This window comes from Sinocyclocheilus grahami, unplaced genomic scaffold (genome assembly GCF_001515645.1).
Source record: "Sinocyclocheilus grahami isolate Dianchi unplaced genomic scaffold, SAMN03320097.WGS_v1.1 scaffold810.1, whole genome shotgun sequence".
In the NCBI taxonomy this organism is placed as follows: Eukaryota; Metazoa; Chordata; class Actinopteri; order Cypriniformes; family Cyprinidae; genus Sinocyclocheilus; species Sinocyclocheilus grahami.
In genome coordinates, this window is record NW_015505989.1 from 111,626 (window position 1) to 131,415 (window position 19,790).

Consider the following 19,790-nt stretch of genomic DNA (forward strand, 5'->3'; position numbering starts at 1 on the left):
AATAAATACTATTTAAATTCACATCTCGCGCACTTTAATGCCCTTTGAATGTAACATGTACGTTCCCTTCAGAATCATGGCAGAATATCCCGTGAAGTCCACTTCGCAGGGCACTCACAGATGAATAGAACAAATGTCTGAAGTGGTAAGAGAAACATACAAAATGTGCAGAGCGGGGGGTCGCGAGGACCAGGATTAAGAATCGCTGCTTAATAGCATCGCGTCTCACCAACTAGGTGACAGCGTAGTGCTAAATCACCTTTCAATAGACTCAAGCCACCACCGCACAAATTAGTTAGCAACTTACCGTTAAGACAACACTTGACTCTTGAGTCGTGAAGACACCGCTTGAATGCTTCTGCCTGAACAAGATACCTCTTTACTGAAGTGAAAAGTTTGACTGGTGTCACTATTTCGCGAACGCGGCAGCCGATCTCCACCAAATTCGGTTGATCTCTTCAGCTTGAGGAGCCCTCTCGAACGCCACCCTCCGCATGTCGGTAGCCCCAGGGGCAATTGATGTGGGGGTGGTCTCATTCGAAAGGGGGCCTCGAGACGTACACTCGATTCGGCGTTCGAGAGGGTTCCTTGAGCTGAAGGGATCCCCCGAATTTGTCCACGCCATTACGGAGATATGGCCGTTCAAATTTTCAATGGTATTCCATTCACCTAAGCTTTAAAGCGTTTCATCCAGATAACCAATAGCAAACAATGGAGAGTAACAAACTACATAATTACACCATTTACAAGCATTTTATCTGCGTTTTATGTTCTGTAAAAAAAAAATCATATCGGTGGCATATCGGCAGCATATACGCCGATACCGATATATCTGTGACAGACTCATATCGGCCGATAAAATCGGCAAAACGATATATCGGTCGGGCTCTAATATTGATTAATAGTATACACACACACAAAGAATTCACACGTCATATTCTTGTAGGTCGCAAAAGACAAAAAAAAATCTATTAAAAAATCTATATGTAATTACAATGCAATCTTTGCTAAACCATATCATGTTCTCAGGCATTATTGAATTAACATAAAAAAAGTTACTGTCCAATTGGCGAGTAACACTGTTTAATATACTTGCCAACGCCATTTTTTAATCACATTTGGTGCTTGGCGAATGTTAATTTTAGTCCCTGATCATAGGAGATGCTGCCCATCATAAATTAAAGCATGTGACAGGCGTGGCAGATCGTGATCAGAGGAGTACACATGAAAAAAGCAAAACAACGAGCATGTTTACATGCACACCAATACGCTGATAACTCACAAAAATCAAGCTTATTGAAATAACCAGTTGTCCCGGTTTACAGTGGGTACGGAAAGTATTCAGACCCCCTTAAATTTTTCACCCTTTGCTATATTGCAGCCATTTGCTAAAATCATTTAAGTTATTTTTTTTTTCCTCATTAATGTACACACAGCACCCCATATTGACAGAAAAACACAGAATTGTTGACATTTTTGCAGATTTATTAAAAAAGAAAAACTGAAATATCACATGGTCCTAAGTATTCAGACCCTTTGCTGTGACACTCATATATTTAACTCAGGTGCTGTCCATTTCTTCTGATCATCCTTGAGATCGTTCTACACCTTCATTTGAGTCCACCAATAACCCGGCATGCAAGTAAACCGTGTTTATAGTGTGCATTAAATATGCTTAGTACGGAAGCTCGAACGTGTGTGTGAGGCGCTGGATCAGACCTCACTAGTCCTTGAGACAGTCAATTCTGTGTTGACAGAACAGAAACAACTGTGTGTTGATAGTGCCGTTCTATTTTCACGCAACCATAGGAAACTTCATTCTCCCAAAAAGTTGAAGTCGTCAGTATGCCAGGCTATGCCACTGAAATGACAATATGATAAAAGACAATCCTTTTCACACAAACAGAATTTTTGTGTGCGAGTGTGAGATTCACCCAGAGGCATCATATGCTACATCTTGCCATATTTGGTGTGTGTTCTCTGAGCAATCTGCTCTTGTTATTTGGAAAAGCCCTGACCTCTTGGTAGACCTGCTCATATATCATTTTTTGACATCAAGTGGTACATTCACATAGGAGTAGTAAATTTATTTAAGGATACTCTGGGTTGTTTTTACTCAGCATTTGACTGGGAACTTTAGAGACTACTTTAGTTTTCCCCCACAGCTGATCGCATTTCAAAACCTTCAGCCTAATTTTTTTTATACACCACTAAATCTACATGACTAGAGTAACAACAAAATTCTACATTTTGGCAACATCTGACCTCTGCTGTCTTCATAGGTGTTTTTATGGCCTGCATAGATGGCCCTGTGAAGGTCATGTGACAGCATTGTAAATGCAAAAACATGGCCCCCCGTATCTATTCGTATGTGACCTTTAGCACATGACATTGAGTCATTTGTATTAGTTTGTGCTTTTGAAATGAGTTGTGCACTGGCACGAATCACGATAAGCACCATTTCATTCCAGTGTGCATGGATGTACTGGAGCAGGGCGTGGAAACTGACTACAGACTGTTTTCCATGTGTTTGGATGGAAATGCAATTACTTGGACCACGCCACCCTGAATCATATTGAACCATATTCTTCTTGCGACTTTGTATTAAACATATATTAAAATCAAAAACAATAAAGAGACATTTTATGCAAATTGTGGAAACTGTTTTAGAACTACTATAGCAGTTTGTTCACACTATTATGTTTAGAGGGAAAAAATAAAGCAAATCATATGTTATTAGTTGCAGTTTCAGTTGAGAGATGCATAGATGATAAATTGGAAAAAATGCATGACACATTATAAATAAGACAGTTCAGGTATAGCCCAAAAAATGTGCTGCCTCTTTAAACTTTTATAACCCATGTAAAAAAAAAAAAAAGCGGGTTCTTCCAGTTAAATCAAATGTGCATGTCAGTTTAGATTCAAGAACAAGATTTAAGATTCAACTGTGTCATTTGTGCCAAAGGGAAGTTTTTATATTTACTTTCAAGAAATCATATTTTCCCACCAGGGTTACAGCTGCCATATATCACCATATATATGTGCCCCCCATGACATTCAGTTTACAAGTCAACAAATATGAGTTTTTCATTGGTTGGTTGTTTAACTACTACTACTAATTCTAAAATGTGGTAATAGCCTTGTCAAGTATCAACAGTTTTTATAATAACTAACCCCTATGTTATTTTAGCCCTGTCACAGCAAGACTGGAATTAATGTGCTTATACAATAAATTGAATAAATAACTGAGTACACTGTGGTAGTATTACAATCAATGTTGGGGGTAACGCAAGCTACGTAATCAGATTACTTTTTTTCAAGTTACTAGTAAAGTAACACATTACTTTTAAATTTACAAGTAAATATATGAGTTACTTTTTCAAATAATAAATGGGGAGTAAGTTCAGAAACAGAGACACTTCCTTCAGGATGAGGCTTATTAATTTCACTTTTGATGTGAAAGGGCCTTTAGAGTTGTATATAACTTTGGGGATTTTTGTTATTAAAAATAAATAAGCAAGCCCAGCCCAGGTGACAAAAAGTATTGCAAAAGTAATGTAATGCATTACTTTCCATAAAAAGTAACTAAATTAGTTACTTTTTAATGCAATATTGTAATGCATTACTTTTAAAAGTAACTTTCCCCAACACTGATTACAATAGTACGTTTTGGTGTGCCTTGTAATAAATCACAGAATATCATTATATAGTAGCTGATAACATCCTTAACTAGTCAGTCTTCTTGCTTTTTATTTGTGCTGATGGTGATGAAATGGGGTCATGTAAATAATATTCAGATGAAAAAGTAAAACTTACTACGTACTAAACAGTCACATATTTGAAATAATGTGATTCAATTTAATCAGTGTGAATCAGTATGACATATCCCACACACTAATGTTAACACACACACCCTGCTAATAATAATTACTACCATAATAAGTTACATTTTGTTATTGATTTATGCCACATGTCACATAATTCTAAAACAGATGAATTTGTTGTCCAAACATGTCAGTGTTTGAGGAATGAGGCTGGAAATAACACACAAATGCTGACAGTATAAAATAAGAGCCAACACATTACAGCCAAAATGACCAGGAAAGCATGGGATTCTGAAGTAGAACAGCATCCAGTATTTACATAAACATATTACTGATTTAAGCAATTCCAGAAACCATTGTCTTTCTTGCTTAAGTACTAATAGAAGGAGTTGAAACCCCCAATGAAGTCTAAACATGACCTTAGCAACACCTACTGAGGCTTTGTTTTGAGTTAGCTGAATGCATGACCTCATCCATTACTCTTTTGTTTTCAAGGGTCACAGAATGATTTATCTCTCAGTGATGCAAGTTAGTAAAGGTCATGACACACCAAGCCTATGGCCTGCATCTGGGCCAAAAATGTACGCTTGAACACTCTGCAAAGACTATAGCTGATGGCCAACTCACATATGTTCTACGTCAGTATGGGAGGACTCCATGCGTGAGATAACTCTCCAGACCTGCAGATGGCAGTAGTCTGTATTCAGCATTCAAAAATGGAAAATGAAGCTGAACTGCAGATATAACCATTTTGAATATGAATCATGTTGATTAGTTGGTCTTCATTTTCTTAATTCCAGACAGTCATGTCATTATGAAAATATTTGCGTATTGTAAAGCTCAGGTAAAGTGAAGATGTGTGTATCTTCTTGACTTTGTTGTTTGCTTGCTTTCGTCACGTCCGTTTTTTATTCTCGTGCACTGGTTCACTAAGCAGAACAGCCAATCAGAATGATCGCTCTCAACAATGGCTCGGCACCAATTCAGGGTTATTATCGTTTACTAAAACTAAAACCATTAAAATAAATTGCTTGAAATAAAAAAATATATATAAAAAATAAACTTTTTAAATTTTATTTCAGCTAGTTGCCAATGTAATATTCTTCATTTAGTTTAAATTGAAGTACTAAATGACTAAAACTAAATAAACAAAAACTAAAACGTAATAAAAAAACTATATAAATAATCTGAATCAGAATTAGCTTTTTTCGCCAAGTGTACGCAAACACGCAAGGAATTTCTTGTGATTTTTAAGGAGCTTTTGGTACAAACATACATACATACTGTACATACATACATACATACATTTGAGTTATTGTAACATACTGTTATACTATTTAAACGTATTCTTCTGAGACCAATAATCGTTTGCACGCTTTTTAAGCCTTGCCAATTAAAACATTCAAGCGATTCGTGTCATCTGCTGCAGCTGAAGCATCAGCAGCTTCAGGGGCAGGCTTACGAAAACGCTTAAAGAGTGTAGTTTGAGTTTGCTTTCGGTTCATATCTCCTTTAGTGATTCACATTCAATTCTGCACAAAAGTTGCGCAATAGCACTGTCGTCAACAGAAACACGGCGTGATTTTCAAAAAGTCGGTGCTTCGCAACACAGACGGGGGGAATTTATGAATGAACGTGTGAAAGTTCTGTGACAAAACGATTTTGTTACATATCCTCGCACTTTAAGTGGGTATGCGGAAATACTTGACCTTTCTTAGTGGGTATACCCACTTAGTGGGGATAATAGTGTATAAGTGATACTAAAATAACACTAAAATAACAATGTGAACATGGCCAGTTGGCTGAAAAGCTGCTGCTGATGGTCTGACTGGTGTTTACAACGCCCCGACATTGGCTGATGACTTAGTGTGTCACGGCCTTAAAGGGATAGTTGACCGAAAAATGACAATTCTGTCATCATTTACTCACCCTCAGGTTGTTCCAGACCTGTATGACTTTCTTTCTTCTGCTGAACATAAAAAGAAGATATATTGAAGAAGGTTGGTGAAACAAACAGTTGACGGTATTCATTGACTTCCATAGTATTTTTTTTATATTATGGAAGTCTGTGGCTGCCATCAACTGTTTGACTACCAGCATTCTTCAAAACCAGCTTGGTATTGTTATAATGTCAGTAGCAGTGTTGGGGAAAGTTACTTTTAAAAGTAATGCTTTACAATGTTGTGTTACTCCATAAAAGTTGACTAATTGTGTTACTTAGTTACTTTTTATGAAAGTAATGCATTACGTTACTTTTGCGTTACTTTTTGTCACCTGAGATGGGCTGGCTTATTTACTTTTAATAACAAAAAAAAACACCAAAAGTTAAATTTTTTTGGCAACTGCAAAGGCCCTTTCACACCAAAAATGAAATTAATAAGCCTCAGACTGAAGGAAGTGCTTCTGCACCTCACTCACAAGTTCTCGTAACATGGGGACAGGAGAGGTTTCCTTGCATTATTATTTGAAAAAAGTAACTTACATATTTTCATGTAAATTTAACAGTAATGCATTACTTTAGTTGTTACTTGGAAAAAGTAAGCTGTTTACGTTACTTGTAATGTGTTAACCCCAAAACTGATCAGTAGTATATGTAAATAAAAACTACAGATCATACTTGCACATTTTTGTCTCCCTGTTCATGAACAGATGGATCGAGCCCAGTGCATTATGGTTGTTAGGAACGGCTCTTTTTCTCAGTTTTCTCTAATCATGATATTTTTTCTACTGTATTGACAGCAAATTATTTTAAAATCCAGTGTTGCCAGTGGTCATTTACCCCTTTAACACCCCTCATTCTTGTATATCTGACTGTAACATTCAGAGGTGCCATGTCTGGTTACTGGATGTACCGGATATCTTCCCATTTGACCTCTGAGTCAGCACTGGACAAAAAGATCTACTGTAACATGTCATACAAATCACCCTGGCATATCCTTGAGCCACTGTGAAGGCAGAGAACAGCTGCTGGGAATCTCTCCGTATCTCCCTAGCCTCCTCCTTCCTCTTTAAGGAAAGTAGTAGTCTGGAAAAGGCGAAGAGTTCGGATGACAAAGATTTGTTTCCACAAGTCATGAAGCTGTCAGAAAGAGTCTGCTGGGCCAGCGACTTAAAGCTCAGTGAGTCATAAGACCTGGGTCATGAAAGTGCAGGGGAGCAGAGAAAATAAAAAGGAGGAATTAAGGCACAGAGAAAACAGGGCAGGACTTAGTGCTTAGTGGACAATGACGCACGAATGAAGAATTGTGTGTGGATTTGAAAGCTTAGAGGAGGAAACAAAGACAGGGAAGAGCTACGTTTGCCATTCCTTGACAGTTGAAAAGGGAATTTCAAAGGAACGGTGGAGACGGGTGATGTCATCGAATTGAAGCACTCGTCAAATACCTTTTAGTGTTTGAAATGAAAATATAGTTTAGAAATACAAACTGGTTTTGTTGTTGGTTAAACAAACAGGACTTCCCGATCAAAGACGCACTGGTGGTTGAGCCAAAAGTTGACATGATCGGATATCCTGCGTTAAGCAGACTTGTATTGTGATTTTTTCCCCTCAAGGAACACAAATATTTTATTAATACAATACTACACTCTAAAAAATGCTGGGTTAAATACAACCCAGTGCTGGGTTAAATAGGGACAATCCCAGCAATTGGGCTGATTTGACCCAGCGGTTTGGTTAAATATTTTAACCCAACCTTCTGGGTAGTAACCAAACCGCTGGGTCAAAACAACTCAATTGCTGGGTTTGTCCCTATTTTACCCAGCACTGGGTTGTATTTAACCCAGCATTATTTAGAGTGTAGAGCAGGAATGGACACTGTCCTGCAGATTTTTATCTCTATCCCTAATTATACGGGGCCAGTCCCATGAAGCCGGTTTAGCCAGGTAGGTTTTAGATCAGTTGGGTTTTAGGGTTTTTTACGATTATATTCTGGGTAAGAGATTGCAAACCGATAAAATGCTGTTAGAAATACAAACTGGTTTTGTTGTTGGTTAAACAAACAGGACTTCCCGATCAAAGACGCACTGGTGGTTGAGCCAAAAGTTGACATGATCGGATATCCTGCGTTAAGCAGACTTGTATTGTGATTTTTTCCCCTCAAGGAACACAAATATTTTATTAATACAATACTACACTCTAAAAAATGCTGGGTTAAATACAACCCAGTGCTGGGTTAAATAGGGACAATCCCAGCAATTGGGCTGATTTGACCCAGCGGTTTGGTTAAATGTTTAACCCAACCTTCTGGGTAGTAACCAAACCGCTGGGTCAAAACAACTCAATTGCTGGGTTTGTCCCTATTTTACCCAGCACTGGGTTGTATTTAACCCAGCATTATTTAGAGTGTAGAGCAGGAATGGACACTGTCCTGCAGATTTTTATCTCTATCCCTAATTATACGGGGCCAGTCCCATGAAGCCGGTTTAGCCAGGTAGGTTTTAGATCAGTTGGGTTTTAGGGTTTTTTACGATTATATTCTGGGTAAGAGATTGCAAACCGATAAAATGCTGGGTTAAATATAACCCAGCGCTGGGTTAAAAAGGGACAAACCCAGCTATTGGGTTGTTTTGACCCAGCGGTTTGGTTGATTTGACTCAAACAAACAACCCAACCGCTGGGTCAAAACAACCCAATAGCTGGGTTTGTCCCTTTTTAACCCAGCATTTTTTAGAGTATACTGGAACAGTCAGCTGTCAGCAAAGTGACGCATCTCTGATACAGTAAAGTCACTCCCCAGTTTCTCTTGCTTCAAATTAAAGAAGTTTACAACAGAAGAGTCCAAAAGAGTCCCTCGGTCCATTACACATGAACAATTATAGTTAAAGAAAGAAATAAAATAAATATAAATATATACAGATAATATGTAATATAAATAACCTTTAGGTTCTATAAATAAATCTATCTGTCTGTCTGTATATCTGTATGTGTGTGTGTGTGTGTGTAGACTCCTCGCGAGAGTCTGCACAATTCATTTTGTGCTGAAAATTAAAAGATTGTTATGAAAAATATCATGCTTTTAAACACATTTATGAGGCAGGAAAAAACACCATGGCTGCCATGAAAGTTGGAGAATGTTATATTATATTATCTGACTATATAAATGCAAGTGAATGAACTGAATTTATTCAGTTAATCATTTCTATAGGGTCACAAAGAGCTTAAAAGTAAACTTGTGTGTTTAGCAGTTGTAAGAGCTTTTTATATTCTAAAGCTTGTATTATATGCATATATTTATATTTCTTTGCATTCAAAGTTAAATATTCATTTTCAAAATGTAATTGCTTATGTGTAATGCATTAAAGATATAATATGTGTACTATATAATTCATACATCAAATCCAGGCAGTTTCATCTTTAAAATCTTTCCCTGTGGAGCAAGACATCTTAAATGGATAAAATGGATTTATAGTATTCCGTGTCTCCTGTTCATCACATCTCATCATAGTTGCTAGTGAAGAACAAATTGTCTCCAGGACTAAATGAAAAAAATGGGACAAATGAGAATCGCTGTGTTTAGACTATTCAGAAAGTCAGTCTATGAATGACTTATACTTATAGTTGACCGTGGCACATTTAACTGAGATGAGAGGAAACATTTTATCATTTAAAAATAAATAAATAAATAAACCACACGCTTCAGGGCAGAACAGTTGTCTTTGTAGAACAGACTCCTAAAATGTAACATTCAAGAATTTGCGTAAGAATAATTCCATTCCTTTTTCAATGAATGAGGCCCAAACAACTTGAAATAATTTAACAATAATCAGATACAAATGCATTCACTATACAAATGCAAATAAGCATCTGTTTTGTATTACTGGGGCACAGCAAAATACCAAACGCTCACTTATCATACCGCAAGGTTCTTATGAAAAATGACATGACGAATTGGAAACTCTGTTTGAACAGTCCATCGCTGTGTTTTCTGGAAACATCTGTGCATTAGTCACCTTCCTGAAAATGGAAATGAAACAAAGCAGCAAAGCCAAAGCAAACCCTCCACTATTGCAACTCAGTTACACATTCAAGGAATCCCAACCAGAGGGAAATAAATTATAGAGACAGGAACATTTTATTTTAGCAGCAGAGCTGAGACACCCACTTATAACATGAGTTAATGGGATGACGTAATTTATTTATTTGTATTTCTACTGTAAATAGTACTTTTGAGCTGCTAATCTCACTCTAAACCTAACCCTAACACTATTTCTTAAAAAGATATACAATATATAAAGAAAAAATGCAAACAGATAGGTGTAATCATCATTTATTCATTGCTAAAATGTCAAAAAGCAGTACCAAAGTAGTCCAAATAACAATATGAAAGTAATGGTTAATTTGAAGGTTTTGAAGTGTAGTCTGGTTTAACATTATGCAATTATTTTATAACATTTCATTCTGTTATGCAAATTTGTTATAATTTCATATTAAGTAAATGATTCAAATGTAAATGAAAACATAAATTAGAATCAACCGATTAATTCCATGTATTCACACAGAAGGAATTATGTGTTTATGTCTATAAAGTTGTTCATACATCGAAATTTTACGTTTTAGATTACGTCAATCATTTTATTGTCTATGCAAACGTAAGAAAATGTATGTGTGGTAGAATCACACTTTACATAAAATACATAGTCAAGTCAAGTCACCTTTATTTGTATAGTGCTTTATACAATACTGGTTGTGTCAAAGCAGCTTTACAGTGTCGAACAGGAAAATAGTTTGTCAATGATGCAATAAGACAATAACAGAGGCATTTTTCAGCTAAAGTCAGTTCATTGATGGTTCAGTGATGTTATCATCCAGTTCAGCTCTCTTCCAATAGTGTCTGTGCAATCAGTCAAGCATGCCCATCTAAGTAAGCCAAAGGCGACAGTGGCAATGAACCAAAACTCCATCGGTGACAAAAATGGAGAAAAAACCTTGGGAGAAACCAGGCCCAGTCGGGGGACCAGTTCTCCTCTGGCCAGATGAAACCAGGCGTGGTTTAATTCCAGGCTGCAGCACAGGTGCAGAGGACTTGTCTGGTTCCCGTGGTCTTGTGCTGATGGTTGTCAAGGTGATGAGGTCTTTTTCAGGGGATCTGTCTCTGGGGCGCATCTAGTTGATGTGGTCTCCGCTGACATTCAGGGCTGTAGAGGCCGTCTCTAGGTGCTGATCCACCATCTGGACTGGATACAGACTGGATCTGAATGAATGAAGGAATGAATGAATGAGTGAAAGAGACTAATATTAGCGTAGATACCATTCTTCTTACGATGTATTCTTTACATACAAATACTCATGAGATCACGTTGAGAAAAATCCAGTTTGTCCCCATGAGGAGGTCAGTCTCCATTTATGTGTCTCATTGTCATGCTGATAGAAGACAGATTTTGAACAGCCTCCCAATGCATAATTATGTGCCAGAAAATTGCTTGATTATAATGGAGAAAGAGTGGAAACAAAATGGTACATTGTGTGCATCATTTCTGCCCACTGCATCTGCCTCTCTCATTTTCCTCTCATTCCTCAACACACAATACTTCACGTTGTTGATGTACTAAGAGTATGACTTGTGGTTTATTTGCCATGTGTCTCGTGTGAATTTTGTATTGCTCATTTTCCCCAATAATTATGAAGAAATTACCATTTTCAATTTCTACAAATTTGGCAAGACAATACATTAAATGTGGAAATTTGATGTATAAAAACTGAAATAATATTTTCTTGTAAAACGTACTCCATTAATCTTGGAAATATATATTTTTTTATGGTGTAGTGAGTCATACAAAATTTTTATTTTATTTTATTTTTTAGTTTAAAAAAATCCAGTAAAATAAATACTTTTAGAATGAAAAATACTTGATTATATTTTCTGTTTCTATTTGGAATTTGGACTCTAACCAAAAGGTACACACGTGGTCAGAATTGTTGGTACCCTTGGTAAATATGATCAAAGAAGGCTGTGAAAATAAATATGCATTGTCAATCCTTTTGATCTTTTTTTTTTTTTTTTTTAATCACAAAAATCTAACCTTTCATTGGAGAATAAGAATTTAAAATGGGGGGAAATATCATTATGAAATAAATGTTTTTTCTCAAATACACGTTGGACACAATTACTGGTACCCCTAGAAATTCTTATGAGTAATATATATCTGAAATATATTCCCATTCATATTCACAATTTTGAGCACACCAGGGTGATTTATGAACATGAAATTATCCATCCATGGCTTCCTGTTTCACAGGAATATAAATAGGAGACAAAACAAAGGCCAAATTCCAAATTAATCACCCATCACAATGAGAAAAACCAAAGAATATATTTCTGATGTGCAGCAAATTAGTTTCACAAATTAGAAAGTGGCTTTAAGAAAAGAGCTAGAGCAGTAAAAATTCCCATTTCCACCATCAGGGCAATAATTAAGAATAATTAAGTTCAGATCAACTGAAAATGTTATGAATCTGCCTGGAAGAGGACATGTGTCTATATCGTACTAATGCATTGTGAGGAGGAGAGTTTGAGTGGCTAAAGACTCTCCAAGGACCACAGCTGGAGAATTGCAGAAAATAGTTGAGTCTCAGGGTCAGAAAACCTTAAAAATATTATCAAACAGCACCTACACCACATGTTGTTTGGGAGGGCTTCAACAAAAAAAAATCAAGAAAGGAAAATGCTTTCACCAAAAAACAATCCCCAGCATATTCAGTTGTCAGACACGACTGGAACTTCAAACGGGACTGGCTTCTATGGTCAGATGTAACTAAAAGATTAGCTTTTTAGCAGCAAACCCTCAAGATGGGTTTGGTGCACACAGGGATAAAAAGTACCCCATGTGTACAATGAAATATGCTGCTGTATTTTTAATGTTGTGGGCCTATATTTCTGCTGGAGGTCCTGGACATCTTGTTTAGACACATGGCATCATTGATTCTATCAAATACTGACAGATAAAAAATCTAAAAGTTACTGACTCTGTTAGAAATCTTATAATGGGCCAAGTTTGGATCTTCCAACCGGACAGTAATCTAAAAACAACACAAAAATGGGTCACTGGGCACAAAACCAAGTTTCTGCTATGGCCATTCCAGTTCCCTGACCTGAACCCTATAGAAAATGAGTGGTGAACTGAAGAGAAGAAGCTGGGACTCTGAAGGATCTGGAGTGATTCTGGATGAAGGAATGGTCTCTGATCTCTTGTCAGGTGCTCTCTAACCTCACCAGGCATTATAGGAGAAAACTCCTATACTATTTTGGCAAATTGAGGTTTCAAAAAGTACTGAATAAAAGGGTAGCATTAATTGTGTCCAATGTGTATTAGAGAAAAACATTTTATTTCATAATGATATTTCCCCCCATTTAAAAATCTTATTCTCCAATGAAAGGTTAGATTTTTGTGAATTTTTTAAATAAAAGATCAAAAGGATTAACAATGCAGATTTATTTTCATAGCCTTCTTTGATCATATTTACCAAGGGTACCAACAATTCTAACCACGTGTGTAATCATCACAACTAAATGATCTACATCAGCGTAAAATCATTTTAAAAAAGGCTCACACCTCTGACTGCATTTCAATTCAATTCCATTTTTAATTTGTAAAGTTGTGACATTACTTGGCAACCCAAAATACTCATTAAATCTAATTTCGGAGGTCCTCCGGAGGTCGTATTTGTTGGCCGCATACGTCATCGAGAATTTAAGAAAAGTAATCGTTAGATTGCAAAGTAAGCATTTTACACCTCACGAGGAGTAACAGTCGATTTTAATATGGTTACCTTTCTTAAATGATGTATACAGCCTACAAATGCGACCTCCGGAGGATTTAGCCTCTGCAGCTTTTGTCTTGATTTTTCCTGCTCATCACAACTAAATGATCTACATCAGCGTAAAATCATTTTTAAAAAGGCTCATACCTCTGACTGCATTTCAATTCAATTCCATTTTTAATTTGTAAAGTTGTGACATTACTTGGCAACCCAAAATACTCATTAAATCTAATTTCGGAGGTCCTCCGGAGGTCGTATTTGTTGGCCGCATACGTCATCGAGAATTTAAGAAAAGTAATCGTTAGATTGCAAAGTAAGCATTTTACACCTCACGAGGAGTAACAGTCGATTTTAATATGGTTACCTTTCTTAAATGATGTATACAGCCTACAAATGCGACCTCCGGAGGATTTAGCCTCTGCAGCTTTTGTCTTGATTTTTCCTGCTCTGTTTGCACCACGGGAAAATAATATAAAGCTTTCCTGACCAATATATATTTCCTGTTATATAGAGTGGTGGTCATACCACCAAGCCCTACATACAACAACAAAAAAAAAAAATTCCAACTACAGTAAAACCATTTAAAAGTGTCTTTATTCGAGTGGGTATCATATGGAAAACATCCTTTAATCAGTCACATCCAGATGACCCTAAGTCCCTTTGACATTCATTTCGAAGTCATTGCCTCACCCTGCCACATCCAAGCCAACTCAGAAGGGGGTGCATTCATGCTCCAGTGATGAAGTTTCCATTATGGGAGGGAGGGAGGGACCACTGAGGTTTCTTTGTTGCTCAGATCTGCGTATGGCTGTGTGCATGTAGGTGTAAGTGGAAAGGGGGCAGAGGAAAACCGCCGTCTTTGTTCGTCCATTTGGTCAAAAGATGCTCAATATCTCTTGAGTTTTACCATTTAATGTGACCATTATGCTGTTTGAGATTTTCATGACAAGCAAGCACATTGATCACTGATATCAGTCAATAATGTTATCAGTTGTAGATAAACAGGCAGACTGTTTTCACTCATGTATGCAGCTATATGGCTTCACTCACCTCACTGCTTTTGTTTTTTTAGATCTGGAAAGGTTTGGACTCCAACTGGAATAGAAGAAAACAAGACAAGTCCATTCACCGGCACACTGGAGTCTGAGTCACAGGTATAAAGGCTGTTGGCATAGATATAATGTATAATGGGATGCTTTTAAACCCTCACAGCTTAAATTACGTTTTAATTCAAGGCATTTAGCAGATGCTTCTCTGGAGCAGCATAATTCTTTTGGCTTCACATGTGAGCATGTTGTGATCAACAGATGTTTCTTTGACGAGCAGCAGCTGTCTTGACCATTCACAGGAATATAAACAACTATACTTATAATAATAATGCTGAAATGTGACCCTGGACCACAAAACCAGTCATAAGGGTCAATTTTTTTAAATTTAGATTTATACACCATCTCAAAGCTGAATAAATAAGCTTTCCATTGATGTATGGTTTGTTAGGATCGGACAATATTTGGCCGAGATACAACTATTTGAAAATCTGTAATCTGAGGGTGCAAAAAAATCAAAATATTGAGAAAATCATCTATAAAGTTGTCCAAATGAAGTTCTTAGCCATGCATATTACTAATCAATAATTAAGATTTGATATATTTACAGTAGGAAATTTACAAAATATCTTTATGGAACATGATCTTTACTTAATATCCTAATGATTTTTGGCATAAAAGAAAAATCAATAACCCATGCATTGTATTTTTGGCTATTGCTACAAATATACCCCAGCGACTTAAGACTGGTTTTGTAGTCCAGGGTCACAAATGAGTCTTTAAATCTTAAAATAAATAAATACATAATATTACAAAAGCCAACTTCGAAATTTGAGGACCAGTTGAAGTCAAGTATATTTATGTTTTGCTTTCTGATCTGTTTTGTATGGACCTTGTTTCTGACACAGGATAAAAAAGAAAAATTCAAAGAATCAACTTAATCAAAAATTAAGTTTTGATATATTTTGATAAAAAAAATTGTGAGATAAAAAGTCACAAATACCTTTATCATTTTTAATTAGTGGTAGAAAATAAAAACAGAACTGCAAGATGTAAAGTCAGAATTGCAAGAAAAAAATTATTCTGAGTATATATCTTGCAATTCTGAGTTTATATTCATATTTTTCCTCCGAATTCTTATTTGCGAGGGAAAAAAGTCTGAATTGTTAGATAAAAAGTCGCAATTGCTTTGATCGTTTTTATGCTATGACGGAAACTTGCTTTAACTTGCAGACCCTTTGCTCAGTATTTAGTAGAAGCACCCTTTTGATCTGATCTGCTTTGAAACAATATATGTTGTGAAACATTCTAGTCAAATTGATTTGACTTTTTCCTTATACAGTTTTTGTTTTATCCAGCTGTATTTAGTTAGTGCAACTAATAACATCCAAGTGAAAGTTGGTGAAACACCAACATGTCAGAAAAAAAAAAAGAATCACTGAATTGGAAAAAGGATCACTCCCTTTTCAGTATTTTGTTGAACCAGCTTTTGCCCACTCTTCTTTGCAGAACTGCTCGAGTTCAGTTAATTTGATGGTGAACATTTGTGGACTGCAGTCTTCAAGTTCATTCCACAGATATTCAGTGGGGTTTAAGTCTGGGCTCTGATGAGGCCATGCAAGGACATTCACCTTTTTCCTCTTTCAATCACTGTGTGCTCAGTTCTGCTGTGTGCTTTGGGTCATTGTCATTTTGGAAGGTAAACCTTCTTCCCATTCACAACTTTCTGGCAGAGCAGCAGATTTTCCTCAAGAATTTGACGGTATTTTGCCCCATCCATTTTTCCTTCTATCCTGACAAGTGCTCCAGTCGCTGCTGCAGAGAAACACCCTATAACAGGATATTACCACTTCCATGCTTTACTGGAAGAATGCTGTTATTTGGATGATGAGCTGTACTGGATTTCCGCCAGACATATAATTTGGTGTTGAGGCCAAAGAATTCAATTTTAGTCTCATCTGCATCAGAATCTTCAAGGTGCATTTTGGCAAAGCTCAGTCGTGACTGCATGTGGCCTTTCTCAAGGAGTGGCTTTTTTTCTTGCAACCCTCCCATACAAGCCACATTTGTGGAGAATTTGTGATATTGTTGTCACATGCACACAATGACCACTCTTTGTCATAAACTCCTGCTGCTGCTTCAGAGTTGCTGTCGGCCTCTCGGTCGCCTCTCTGAGCAGTTTCCTCCTGGCTCTTTCTTCCAGTTTGGAGTGACGTCCCGATCCAGGGAGGGTCTGTGTTAAACCAAATACCTTCAAATGTTTTTTTCTGACATGTTGGTGTTATGTCTTTCACTTGGATGTTATAAATTGCGAGTAGAGTAAATATAGCTGGATAAAACAAAAACTGTCCATCTTCATTTCAGGCTGCAAAGCAACAAAATGTCATTATTTTAAAGAGGGTGGTGACTCTTTTCTATACCCACTGTATCCCAGTACTGTCTAAATGTGCTAAATGGGGATGTGCTGTTTGGTTGATATTCTGGAAAGCAAAGATGACTTTTTGCTGGAATTTAAAGAGATAGTTGACCCAAAAATTAAAATTCTGTCATCTGTAACCAATCAGTTGCTGGTAGCCAATGACTCCATAGTATTTTTTTTCCATAATATGGAAGTCAATGGCTACTGGCAACTGATTGCTTACCAACATTCTTAAAAATATATTCTTTTGCATTCAACAGAAGAAAGAGACTCATACAGGTTTGGAATAACATGAATTTCATTTTTGGGCCAACTATCCTACAATATTGCTTTTAAATTCATCCAACCTAACATACATTCTCAACATGATGCTAACGCTTTCTTTCTATTCAGTCATGTCATGAAAAATAGGGAATTTCTGATATTTTGTGGTACATGAGACAGATGGTCTGAAATAGTTTTTGGCCCTGACATTGGAATCGGTTGGGCATTGCACAAATCTTCAGTAAAATCACATTCACATTTGGTGGCTGTATGTCATAACGTCTATAAAGTGTGTTTTCCAGAGCAGATGTGTGCCTCATGCTGAAATATAAGTCACTGTGGCTTCTGCCATGGTCACTGGAAAGTATGAATGTTGAAAGTCTGTAAGAATAGTGATAGAACAAGTCACGTCATTTCCAATGGAAGTAGACACAGCCAAGCATGTGGTAGAGCCAAAGAATTTTTCAGAGGCTGTATTTTAACCCAGACTGTGTAGGTCAGAGCATAACTGAGGTATTGTTTCATTGCTCGGAATTCTTGTTACCTCAGAGTTGTAATATGAGACGGAATTTATTTTATGAATGGAACAAAATTGCCCATTGCCTGTGATCCGCCAGGCTTTTAAGGCCCTCTTATATAGCCCTAATTTTTTTTTTATTATTATTAATAAATACATTATTATTATTTCTCAAAATTCAGTTTAATTCTTGGTGTTCCCCGTTTTTATTTGTACTTTTCCAGTTGCGTGACTAATCATTATCAAACCATTATTGATTATACTTAGAATCAGTTTGAAATCATTTAGATTTTTTTAATGTTTAAATGAAGTCTCTTCTGCTCATCAAGCATGCATTTATATGATCAAAAATACAGTAAAAACAAAAATATATCATTACAGTTTGATGATCCTTCAGTAATCATTCTAATACTGTATGTTGCTTTGGTGCTCAATTATTATCAGTTATCATTGGTGCTCAATTATTAATAATGGTTCTTATTAGTATCTATGATGGAAACAATTTTTGCTTTTTCAGGATTTTTTATGAATATAAATTTTGAAAGAACAACATTAAAACAGATATCTTTTTGTAACATTATAAACATTTACTGACACTTTTCATTAATGTAATGCATCCTTGCTGAATAAAAGTATTTCTTTCTTCTTCTTCTTCTTCTTCTTCTTCTTCTTCTTCTTTTTTAAACCTACTTACCCTAAATCTTTGAATGGTAAAAATGTATCACAGTTTTATGCAGTATTATGCAGTATTATGCAGCAACAACTGTTTTCAACATTAAAAATTATAGGAAATGTGATATGCAAATCAGCATACTAGAATGATTTCTGAAGAATCTTGCACCACAGGAATACATAATAGTCACTTAAAAAAATGTATATACATTTTTATGTATTTTATCTCAAATATCTTGCAATGTATGGTGCATTTTGTGTACTGTAGTCTTAAATTACATCATTTTTGAATGTATATTTAGTAGTTTGCTCTGTATTATTTGATGGTGAGCTGAGGATGTTATGTCATGGGGCTGATGCTGGGAGTGTTTTTTTTTTTTAGTCTTGTCAACAGCAGCCATATGGTTTCCATCAGGTCCTCCCTTTAACTTCTGTATCTCCCCTGCAGTGTTCAAGTCGATATCAACCTCCATAAATCAGGGGTCATTTCCCCACAGCAAGCCTTAATTAGTAAAAGTAGGTTTGTGGTCCGTTAAGATTTATTCAGTTTATTTCTAGCAGTCTGCTGCTGTAGCAGGGTGCTTTGGATGGTTCTGAAAGTTCTGGCTCTGTGGGCCGTCACCCAGAACCAAAGGGGGGCATATTTTCCTGGTCTTTCTGTGTTTCTGGTGGGCCCTCACTGATGATTATGAGGAAACTAGCTTTACCCTGCAAAGTTTATTTTAGGAAAGTCATTGCTGTCTGTTTGAATCTTACAAAACATGTCCAGGTTGTATTTCGTTCAAAAAGAAAAACAAGAAATTAAATTTTGCATTTTTTTATTGCATCGCCCTGATGAGGACACTGTACCTCATCTTTTGAGTCATCATTATTCTCTGGAAATTCTCATTAAGTAGTAATTGCATTAATAAATAAAATGCAGTACGACAAATACTGTTGATTATTAGTAACACTTTACAATAAGGTTTCATTTGTTATCATTAGTTAACTGCATCCTGTTACCTAATGCATTATTAAAAGCAAAAGTTGTACGTTTATTTTTATTAACAGAAATAAACAAGATGAATGAATAGTGTAACAAATGTAATTCTTTAACTGTAATGCTGTAATGCATTAACTAATCTTAACTAATGGGACCTTATTGTAAAGTGTTACCAAATATTTTATAATAATAATTTATCTTTTTTTTTTTTTTTTGCATAACAGTAATTTAAATTTCACTAAAGTAAAAGTAAATAGCATAAATAAAACAAAATATAAATTATTTTTTCTTTAATAATACATATTTTTA

The 19,790-nt window shown here is 36.1% G+C and overlaps 1 protein-coding gene across 1 annotated transcript in view; it reads left to right on the forward strand.

The window, feature by feature from the left end:
* The window catches only part of LOC107562166 (PDZ and LIM domain protein 4), a 42,782-nt gene that overhangs the window by 7,149 nt on the left and 15,843 nt on the right, over positions 1-19,790 (forward strand). Inside the window, exon 3 of the mRNA XM_016246751.1 lies at positions 14,654-14,735. Within this exon, the coding sequence (XP_016102237.1) occupies positions 14,654-14,735 (82 nt within the window). The remainder of the gene's footprint in view (positions 1-14,653; positions 14,736-19,790) is intronic.